At 36.2% G+C, this 12,141-nt stretch overlaps 1 protein-coding gene across 1 annotated transcript; it reads right to left on the reverse strand.

Annotated features, from left to right (window-relative positions):
- Window positions 1-3,886: 3,886 nt before the first annotated feature.
- On the reverse strand, window positions 3,887-4,411 carry LOC142164048 (uncharacterized). Its single transcript, XM_075221214.1, has one exon. It carries the CDS (start codon window positions 4,409-4,411, stop codon window positions 3,887-3,889), a length of 525 nt encoding a protein of 174 aa, XP_075077315.1.
- Between the last annotated feature and the right edge of the window lie 7,730 nt (window positions 4,412-12,141).

Here is a 12,141-nt window from a genome sequence, read left to right on the forward strand (position 1 = left end):
CTAAACTTATAAAATCTGAACACTCATTCAACAACGAGTCCAATCATACTAAAATTATTCAATTCCGACCTCAAAACAACCTTCAAATCCTCAAAAATATAGCTTAGGAAGTTTTCACGAATTTTCCCAATTCTTTCAACTCAAAACACAAATTAAATGGTAAAAATAATGATAGATTCATGTATAACAATTAAATCCGAGTCAAAATCACTTACCCCGATCAACTCCTTGAAAATCTCTTCCAAAATAGCCTAAAATCGAGGTCTATAACTCAAAAGATGAAGAATGGGATCAAACACCCGATCTGCCCTTTTTTAGCCCAGCAATTCCGCATCTGCAGACCAAGAACCTCTTTTGCGGCTTCGCACCTGCAGAAAATCCATCGCAGGTGCGGCTTCTCATTAAGCTAGAACTTTCTGCTTCTGCGGTCACCACCCGCTACTGCGGTTCTGCTTCTGCGAGCCTGATTCTGCGGAATGGACCTATTCCAACTTTCGGAATCGAATTCCGACCCCGATATCAATAAAGTCAACTTTTGGTCAAACTTCTTAACCTATCAAACCTTCAACTTTATGATTTTTGCCAATTCAAGGCAAAACGACCTACGGACCTCCAAATAAATATCCGAACACGCTTCTAAGTCCAAAATTACTATATGAAGCTATCGAAACCATTAAAACTCTATTCCGGAATCGTCTACCCAAAAGTCAAACTCCGATCAACTCTTTCAACTTAAACTTTCAACTTTAGGACTAAGTATCTGATTTCACTCCGAACCTCACCGGAAACCAAACCAACCACCTTAGCAAGTCAAATAATCAAAATATATCATAAAGAAAAAAATAAATAGGGAAACAAGTCTAAAATACTCAAAACGACCAGTTGGATCACTACAAGTAGGTATGAGGTTCAGATAATACTACATGTGATGAATGTTGTGCATCCAAAGACCTGGACTTAGGGCATTGGGGAAAAGAGGTAGTGATTGATGGTCAAATATAATCATTGAGGTATGAATGTGTAACATGTGTCTTAATGGATTTCCTTGGAGGGACTGCAGTGGGATGGGCAGATTCAAGAATAGAGGAGAAAACAGGTGCATTACATGGGGGGAAAACTAAAACTAGATCCAGAAGGAATAGGTGAGAAATCAGGTTCATTAACAGGTAAAGGGATAGATGTAGAACCAGATGGAAGAGAGAATGAATCTGAAGAAGTAGGAGAAATTGTAGGATGATGAGAAGAAGAAGAAGAAGAAGAAGAAGAAGAAGAAGAAGAAGAAGAAGAAGAAGAAGAAGAAGAAGATGGGACATAAATAGAAGGAGGGGAAGGAGGAACAAGAGAAATGAAAGAAGGAAGGAAAATGAAGTCACAAAAGACTTTAGGAGGAAAGGAAACATCAGAAGAGGATGAAAAGGCTTTCATAACAAAAGGAAAAATGTATTTATGAAACACTACATTTCTAGAAACAAAAACAAAAATTAGTTTCTAAGCTAAGGAATTTGTAACCCTTTTTGCCAAAGGGGTATCCCATAAAAACTGCAGGGACAGACCTACTGGTAAACTTATCTCTGTGGGAAGGAGGTTTAGATGCATAGCAAAGACAACCAAATAATTAAAGATGAGAATAAGGAGTTGTACCAAAAAGAAATTCATAGGGAGATTTATTTTGAAGGAGCCTAGAAGGAAATATGTTTATCAAGTAAGTGGTTGTGAGAAAACATTCCCCCAGTATTTTATGGGTACTTTGGAATGAAAACGAAGAGCTCTGGATGTTTCAAGAAGATATCTATGCTTCCTTTTAGGGGTGTACACGGACCGGGTTAATTTGGATTTTATCAAAACCAAATCAAACCAATTATATCGGTTTGGATTAGTTCGATTTTGTCCGATTTTTTGGGTTTTTTGGGTTTTTTTTGGTTACATGAATATTATTTCAATCTTGCATTATTAAAGTTATAGATAAAATTTTGATAAATGAATATATGTTTATTAATAATAAAAAAAAATAACAAACATATGATCTATTAAAGTGATCTTATGTGAGAATTTTCTTTAGTAACACATAATAGTTTATTTTCTTAGTTGTTTGCCAATAATTTTTGGTTGATGTACGCTTTCAGGGTTAACCAAATTTAATAATTAAACATAAAAATCAATATGATACCTAAATAATGATATGTTCTATGTAATTTTAGATTATCGAAATACCACTTCAAATTCGAAAAACATATAATAAATCTTGACATATGAATATGAAAGAACAAAGAGATGATTGACTTCAATAACACATAATAAGAAATTGATACAATCTATTATTTAAAGTAAATAAAAATAAATGCACTTTATAGTTCTATTAAGTATTATATCCTATGAGAGGATCTCAAATATTTCTATACATCTTTTAAATAAAATTCTATAAAACGTCTTAAAATTATATATTTATATGTCGGTTTGGTTCGAATTTTTTTACTCAATACCAAACCAAATCAAACCAAACCTAGTCGAATTTTTTAATCGGTTTGATTTGACTTTTCGGTTTGGTGCGATTTTTCGGTTCGGTTTGTACATCCCTACTTCCTTTCCACCACCCTATTTTGTTGAGGGGTGCATGGACAGGAAGTATGACGGAAAATACCTTTTTTCTACGAAGAAGAAGAAGCAGAAGAGTTGGAGCCCAACTCTAAAGCATTGTCAGACCTTACAGTTAAAACTTTGGTATGAAACTGAGTTTGGACCACACCAATAAAAGTTTTTTGTATTGAAAATGCATTTGATTTGATTTTCAGCATATGAGTCCAAGTGGTTCTTGTAAAATCATCAACTATTATTAGAAAGTATTTACATCCATCATATGTAGAGATATGATAGAGGCCCCAAGTGTCAATGTGTATTAGTTGAAAAGGAAAGTTTGTGTGAATTTCACTATTTGGAAAGGATAACCTGGTTTGCCTTGCCATTGAACAAATATTGAAAATAAAATCTTGTTTACCAGAAAGCACAGAAGCAATAGAAGAAATAGATTTCAAATGACTGAATGGAATATGTCTCAATCTACTATGCCAAAGAATGTTTATTTTATTCATATGATTGGTATTTACAGATGGAACAGAAGAATGAAAGCAACAGAACACTCCACATTATGTCTATTGGAAATATGAAAAGTAGATGCATTTGAATAAGTAAAAGTAGATGAATTGATGGCAACAATAAGTGAAGTAGATAGTACTGAAGAAGGCATGTGTAGAATGTAGAGTCCATGTTGTATTTTACTAAATTCCAAAGGCCTCTTCATGAAAAGGCCTATAAGATAGAGCAGGAATAGGGACTGAAAATTAGTAAACATTTTAGTTGTGATACCAACTTGTACATAGAGATTAGGTTGTGCTGAAAACTAGGAACTAGAAGGACATGTTTCTAAATAGTATTATTGGACAAAGGTAAATCTCCAACACATGTTATTTTTACTTTATAACCATTAGGTAAGGTTACCAAGTAAGGAGTAGGTACATGTTTAACATTTTGTAATAGGCTACTATGGGAGGTCATATGGTCAGTAGCCCCAGAATCCAAAATTCGGGATATTTTGTCAACATTACAAAATAAACAAGTACTAATTGAACATTTAGGCCTATCACATGAAAAGCAACTAAGAATACCTGTAAAATTTGCAGAAGCTATAAGAGTAGGGGTTATGGAAGAGTCCTGATCAAACATATAATATTGTTGAAGAAGAGACATCAGCTGGTTGCACTAGTCTTGTGTCAATCCTGGAATGGCTGGAGCATTTGGGGTTGAAGTTGCAGGTTGAGTGAACTACTTGGGCTCATGCTGGTTGAATTGCTTGGGAACATCTATTTCAGTCTGGACAATAGTAGCAATCTTCTTAAGTCTTAGTGAACTTAAAATTTGGAGGGAACCCATGCTTTTTGTAGCATTTATCCACTGTATGCCCAAGTTTGTTGTAATAACTGCAAACCACATTGTTTCTCTTAGGATCAAACATGATTTTGGGAGGAAATGACTTCTGAGACCCCACCGAAAAAGATGCTGACTTTGATGGAAATTGAGGGACATCAGTTACCAAAAGAGAATAGGCCCTATTGATGGAAGGAAAGGGGTTTATCATTAGCAGATTGCCCCTAGCATTTGCATAGCTCTTATTCAGACCCATTAGAAATTGGTACATCCTCTGATTTTCCTCAAGCTTATGGATATCCTTTTTACTACCCCCACATGTACAATGACTTTCAAAGTGAACTATCAGAGTACTTTGTTCATCCCAAACACTCTTTATTTTGACATAATATTCAAGGATGCTCATAGAACCCTGAGAAATGGAGGCAAGTTCTTTCTTAACTTGATAAATTCTAATCTCACTAGGTTGCCCATATCTATCTTCCAGCTCCATCTATACATCTTTAGCAAGTTGACAGTAAAGAACACTTTACAAATTGCTGGAGAAAGAAGATTTTGAATCCAAGAGATTACCATGTTATTACATCTATCTCACTGACTAAAAACAGGTGAGTTCAACGGTGGCCTCTCACAATCAGGTTGAATGAAATATAACTTGCTTTTTACAGAAAGAGCAATAAGCATGTTCCTTCTCCAATTACTATACCTCGTCCTATTGAAATAGTCCCTACTAGTGAAAGCCCAAAATTATCCGAGGGATGAATGTAAAGAGGTAGTTGTGATCATTGTCTTGTTGGGCAATATATCACGATCATAATTAGCAGATGAGCTAGCAGGTGATTTATCAGAAGGAATAGAATCCATCACGAAGTAAAAAATTAAGTTTTTTTATTATAGCTACGCTAGGACCACAAAAACATAAATCCCATGAAATAGGGCAGAGAAAAGGAATTATAGTGTAAATGAACAAGAAAAAAGAAAAAATCAACAGCAAAAGATGAAATTCCGGTGAAAGTTCGATGAACGGAAAACCTCAAACTTTTCCCCACCGAAAAAAATGGACAAAAAAAATATCAGATTGAAGAGCACACTCCTATCTACCCGGATAAGCTGCTCTGATACCATGTTAAATTTATTGAAAAGTCGAATTTGCGGAAGGAAGTGTAAAATGAGTACAACAGATGAGAAAGAGAAACAACATCGAAAGATATTTTTGTATAGAGAAAAATGACCATCCGAAAGTTCTGGATGGGGCTCCTATGTTTATATACAAAGTGTCAGGGGACGGGTCTCAACTAAAGAAATAATACTTACAAAGAAAACAATACTTATAAAAAATTGGTTTAACTACAATACTACAAATAATTATATTTTGGGCCTCAGCTACATAACTAATACAAAACTATACTATACTGAGTTCTTGTTATCCAATAATATAACATGTAAATAACGTTCTAGAGAAATATATTAAAGTAACAGAATTCCCGGAAAACTTTTAAGTTAAGAATTAAGCAAAGAACACGCCGAAAACTACTTTTTAAATTGTGCTAGGTTCACAAAAAATGGTATTTTAAGGCAGAAAATTCGAAAAGAATAGAGATTTCATTAATAGGAATTATGATCACATGTTTAAATATGTTAGTAACTTAAACAATATATTGAAGAGGATGAGAGTGTACACAGCTCAACCACGTTTGTCGTTTCGGTTGTGCCTTGATCACTTGATCTGCCACTCTTCATTTCTCACTGTCTTCTCAGAATTGGCTAAACCCCAAAATTCAAATCCTAATTATGGAGGCTAGGGTAATACTCTTTATAATTAGAATGAGAGGACAAAATAGACTATTGAGACGATTAAAAAAAGACTATTGAGACAATTCGAATTCCAATTAATTTAGGACTCTCTTTTCCAATTTAAAAGGAAATAAATAGTAGTATGCCAAGAGTTACTAATTATTATGCTAACAAATTATTAATTTTATTGGTATTATGCAGGAGTTATTATTAGTTACCTTGGTATGTTTTGTAGTCATAAGAATCTTTCGATTTTTTAAAGAATAAATTTAACCCTATCCCCTCCCCCCCCCCCCAAACCTTTTAGGATATGTAAACGATATCGCCTCACTTTTGAATGGGAAGGTAACCAAAAAGTCAACCAAAAACATGTAAAAATCATCACCTGATTTTACCAAATTACATTACTACTATTGTTTAGATGAAAGCTACTCCAATACAAATGTACTTTCATTGCTCAGCTCCAATCAGCCTAGCCCAAGTTCCACATATAAGCTTCGACGCCCCGCAACCACTACTTTGACTCCTTTTATGCAATTATGTGAAATTTTATCAATTTCAAGTAACTTATCCTTTTGGAGCTGACGTAGTAAATTATGCGATGCTCCCAACGAAGCTAACATAAACTCGATCCAAATAAAAAAATAAAAGAAAATTTTATTATTATGGGGGGATTTGGTATGTTTCAAAAGAAATCAAGGATGGGTTGTCGCATGTCTAGTTAGTAATGCGGTGTTGCGGAAGCAACATCACCTTACTTAACAAAGGGTTTATGCGAAAGATTCCGAGGAGATAATTCGCTTTTATAAAATCCCTACTTTATTGCTCTAGCTCTTGACTCATATGACACTGAAATTGGATAGGTTCACGTTTACGCTTGGTTATGAAGACTCTATTTCCTAATTTTTTAAATATCATGTCCAGCTTAGCCTCTCGCCCATTTATATTCATAACATACGCTTGTACTCAATAAGAACCTTGTCCTCAAAGTTCGGGTAGAGTATCAACTAGTCTGTCATTGGTCATTCCAGTACCAAGCAACCCCAGGAAATATTAGAAGCCATTGCTAACTCGGCGTTGGAAACATTACTAAGCATGTTGAGGGTGTCCCTGTTGACCTTTGGGTTTGATATGCAGCTTGAGTCCAAGAGCTAAAGAAATTGATCTTCAGATATTTTGCTCCCCATACAGTAATAAACCTTCACTTACTAACACATCAAATCATAGGAATCTTTCATAGCCTGAAGACCAATTTTATTCAAGCACAAAGCATATAGAAACTGAGGTATACAATTTAATTTTATAGCTTCTACAGAGCAAACTACCCCATCCATACAGTGAGCGTATCACGTATGCAGAATTTTTTGCAAGCAAACATGCACTTGACCACTAGACAACAGATTATTTTAGATAACGTATAAACAGTGTTAGGTGTCACCGCTTCGTAGACACAACCAAGATTTCAACGTTATGGGTTATAAATTTTTGAAAAAAACGATTTCAAGTATTAATAACTAGGAATTAAATTTAAAATTTGTTCATATTTAATAGATTTTTCAATACAAATACATTACTTGAGCAAAAACTACTGAATCCATCCGAAATCATAGTCGGATTTCTACCTCTGCCCCTGCTTTGTATAACGTGCACATATTCCTACATCCATAATAGAAGCAATGAAGACAGAGAATGTATACTCGGACAGTTACACTTTGTACCTAGATAAAATTATACATATCATACGTTGAAACCCTTCATGTAATCAATTTTTAATATTTTGACACCTCTTAATAAAAATTCTTGCCCGTTACTACACTTAGATAGCCTTAATAAACCACAAAATGATTGGCAAGTTGCATTCTCAAAAATGGATCTTCCAAAGCACAACACATCTCACTCAACAATACAATTAAGCAACAAGAAGGAAACCAAACACTAGCCTTCAAAAGCTTAATCCGAATAGATAATACCAGGGACAACAATGGCAGAGCAAAAAAGCAAACAACAGTATAGCAAACATATCATCTCCCTAGTCATTGTCACGTATCCAGATTCGCTAACCCATAAATTTTCTTCAACATCTATCAAGTAAACAGAAATATGGCCAGCATAAAATCTTGTTGCCATTTCTCTAAGGTCTCAATACAACCCCAACGACTTCTTAATTGTTTGCAAAAAAAACAAATCACCAGCATGGATGTCAGTAGTAGTAAGTTTAATCTCATTTGGCCTATCTGATAATTTGACAATTTACAGTAGCCTCCGCATATTGACCAACATTAACAAGCTTTTTGACCACGGCTAGTGTCGTTGGCAATGGCACGTCTTCATTGAACGAACTCTAGGCTACATCCTTCAGGGCTTTGGCACCTAAACTAGTAACCACCCCATGGCCGCCATTTGTGACAATAAACTATATTTACTAACAAAAATGAAAAATCCCTACTCTTTGCATTTGCTGGACACGGTTTGCAAATTTGAGCAACTAAGTGACACACTGAAAGTCATTCTCACTTTTGTTTAATCAAAGAATTAGATTCTCAGTCAAAGCCTATTTTTAGAAGTACTCGGGTTACTGATAATCAAGAAATTTAATATTCTCTCAGAAATAAGAAAGAAAATTAGAATAAAAAATGACAAAATAATCAATAGAAAGCACAAGAAAGTAATTATATTCCAATAATAATCAGAGCGTGTTTGTACAAGTGACATCTCCTTCCCTTATATAGGAGTCTATAAGTACAACGTCTTTTTTATTTTATGACCGAATCATTATGAGCATTAATGATATTAATGAGATGTTATAATTGGTAATCGTAACTGTTCATGAAGATTCCGTAATGTTTGTGATCATTCACGCTCATTAATTGACGATTCCCTCTTTACAGTCTTGATTCATTCCGCCGGTGCCTCTTCATTTAACTACTTAGACTCGAGCGACCGTATCCTTTCATCTCGTGGGTGATTTGCTCGTATCTGTTATGACTCGTGTCTCTTTTAATGCATCTCTCCAACTGTCATTTTTTTAGTGATCCACGTGCCTTGCCATATCAGCCACATATTTAATTTCACGTGTAATATTTATTTTTACCAATACAGATAGTCCCCCCACTTACCAATTATTCAGCAATTGAATATTTGGGAAGTGGATCACATTTATGGTGGGAATTTTTGCCGCCATTTCTCATGTATTATTGTGTCTTCTTCAGAACCAACGCATCGTATGTCACTTCCATTTAATGCATGCGACACGTGGCATTCATTGATTGGCTCTGCAACTCTTCAGTGGGTTTTAGGGCTTTTTTGCAGTTGCATCAGTCACGAAGTGACTGTTTCATTATGACGTTTCCATCATGGACCCCTTTACATGACGGTTGCTTCTTCGTATAAATACATCATTTGCCTTTGTTTTTAGAATTTCTACAGTGTTCTTCGTTCATAATAGTTCTTGTTCATCATTGCATATTACCTTTTTATACAACTATGTCTTCTCCAAATCCCGATCCTCGTAAAGTAGTTATAGTAGATGAACTTCCCCCTTCATCTGCTCCTATCAGAAGTAGAAGAGGTGGCAGGTTACGTAGTTTAGGGTCTGTATCTATCAGTGGTTCTTCTTCTCAACCCAGTATTACTACCCCTTCGTCTTCTAGAACTAGGACTTCTTCTTCTCATAGATCTTCTGCTAGAAATAGGGATTCTAGTGAACTGCTTCGTGAATCCACTATTGATAAGATTATTCCCGCTGAACTTTCCTTCTTTACTGATAGAGAATCGATTAGAAATCAAGTTACTTCCATGACTTCTCATGATCGTTCTGATGTTTACCCTTCCCAGATTACTGAGGGCTTGATTTCTCTTGTGCGAAGAGAATGTCATTGGAAATTCGATTTCCTAATTTTAGTCCCTAATGCAAATCAAAGGATCACTTCATACAAAGTTGGTTATTCGTTTGTTTATACATATCCCTTTATATTAGGCTTCAAGCCACCTATTGACCCAGTCATCATAGAATTTTGTCATTTTTTCAACGTTTGCTTAGGACAGATTGGCTCTATTGTATGGAGAGTTGTGGCATGCTTGAGATACTTGTCAAACTTGGCCTCTTTACCATTTACCTTCTATCATTTGATCCATCTTTATTCCCCCAAGTTATTTCGTTTTAGGGTTTTTACTCTCGTGGCCAGGAGTAAGAGGATTTTAGTGGGCCCTGAAGATGACAAGGATCATGGTTGATATGCCCGATTCATTGCTGCTCCCACAAGTGGGTTAGTGGGTGAAGAGAATATGCCCTTTCCAGAAAAGTGGAACTTTGCACGTAAGTTTATTTTCAGATTTTTTCCTTCTCTTCTTTTTTTTGTGAAGAACCTGCAATCTCGTGACTGTTTTTTTTTTTTTAGCAACCATGGAAGTTGTTGAGGAGATTTCAAACTTCCATGGTTGGGTAGAAATATTGTTAACTGTTGCTCCTATGGAAGAAAGGTCCTGGAAGTACCTTTCTAATAGGTTTGGTTGGAAAGTGAAGATTCATGGTATCTTTCTCTTCTACTTTCTACCTTACTTCCATGCTTACAAATTTACTAACTCCTCTCTTTACTAGGATTTTCCATTCGAGGTGTGAGTGTCGCATCTATTGCTGCTTCGAGACACTCTATGTCGATGGCTCAAGAGATGATCTTGAGCTCCTCATCAAAAAGAAAAGTTGATAGAGCACACAGTTCCGAGGGTGAAGAGGAACGGGATAAAGGCTCGTTAGTTCGTAAGCCTCGAGCTAGAAGACGTGACATTCCGGATGACGAAGCTACACCTCCTCCCAGTTTTGTTCCCATGCATGAGCCCGAAGGCGCTACCTTAGTGAGCTCTGATGAAGAGATGCCTGCCGCACCCCGTGACTCTACAGAACATCTCTTTTTCGTGGGTTTGATAATGAAAACTTCGGCTTTGTTTATGAGGAAACGCATCTTGCCTCTTTTTCTGTATTTGTTGTAGTTGATCCTCAGTTCTCCGCACCTGTTGCTGCTACCACTGCTTTGCCCGTGGCTATTTTGACTCCCTCAACTGCCCCTACTGTTACAACTTCTCATGTTGAAGTTGGTTCTTCCAGTAACAGTAGGGTAATGAAAAGATTTACCATCGAGGTTCCTGAGGATGGTAATCTTCTGAAGAAATCTGGCCAAGCTGATGTATGGATGAAACCATTGATTGGCCCAGTTGAGAAGTCCAAATTGGAAAGCCACGGTTCTTTAATTTCGGATGAATGATATTGTACATTCATCTTTTAAGGTATAAGCTTTAGCTTTTTATTTTGCATGTGATTTCCTTTTCATCTATATTTGATAATCACATTTTCCTTTTCATTGTGTAGATCAACCTAATTGGAACGAAGATGATGAAGAGGATCGTCCATACTGAGCAGTTAATGAACGACTATCGCACCGAAGCGGACAACTGGAAGGAACAATTCGAAGGTCTTCAACTTGAGAAAGAAGTCTTAGAGGAAGAAAAATGTACCTTGGAGCAGCAGGTGAAGGTAATGGCAGCAGAGTTGGCAGTTGAGAAAGCCTCATCCAGTCAAGCGGGAAAAGATAAAGACCTTCTCGAGTCTTCATTTGCTGAGCAATTTTCCAAAGCCACTGAAGAAATTAGGGGTTTGAAGGAACTGCTGAACCAAAAAGAAGTTTACGCCAGGGAGCTTGTTCAAATGCTCACCCAAACTCAAGAAGATCTCTGTGCGTCTTCTAACCAAGTTCAGTTCTTAGAGAAGTCTCTTGCCCCCTTACAGGCTTCTTATAATGCTGTTTTGAATGAGAATGAGGAGCTAAGAACTGAGATTGAGCAATGGGAGAGGGATTATAAAGCCCTTGAAGACAAGGCTATTGTTGATGTTAGTTGGGCTTTCTTGAACACGCACCTCAAAACTTTAATGGAGGCAAGCCGGGAAGGCTTTGACTTAGCTGCTGAAATTGCAAAAACTAAAGAAACTATTGAGAAAACTCAGCAGAGTCAAAGCTTTTCTTCACCTGAGGTCGGTATTCCCGAGGGCGATGAACTTACTCCTGGTGAAGCTATTGTTCAACCCTCCTCTGCTCAAGTCGTTCCCTCTGCTGCTGATGATGCCAACTTGAATCCTTCTGATAATACTTGTTCAGATCCTTCCCCACAGTGAAAGTTTGATTGAAAAGTTTGAAGTGTTGTTTTGTTTTTCTTGTTTTATTGGTAGAAGTTTACCCCTGGTCCGTTTTGGGGTTTGGTAATGATTTGGAAAGTTTTACCCCTGGTGTGTTTTGTGGTTTTGTATAAAACAATTCGGTTGGAACTAAGTTTATACTTAGTTTTAACCAAGTTATTATAATATTACTTTCCGAGTTTTTGTTCAACTCTTATAATATCTTATTTTGAGTTTCTGTAACACTCTCTTATTATGCATTTAAA

Source organism: Nicotiana tabacum, chromosome 9, assembly GCF_000715075.1.
Source record: "Nicotiana tabacum cultivar K326 chromosome 9, ASM71507v2, whole genome shotgun sequence".
NCBI classification, from domain to species: domain Eukaryota; kingdom Viridiplantae; phylum Streptophyta; class Magnoliopsida; order Solanales; family Solanaceae; genus Nicotiana; species Nicotiana tabacum.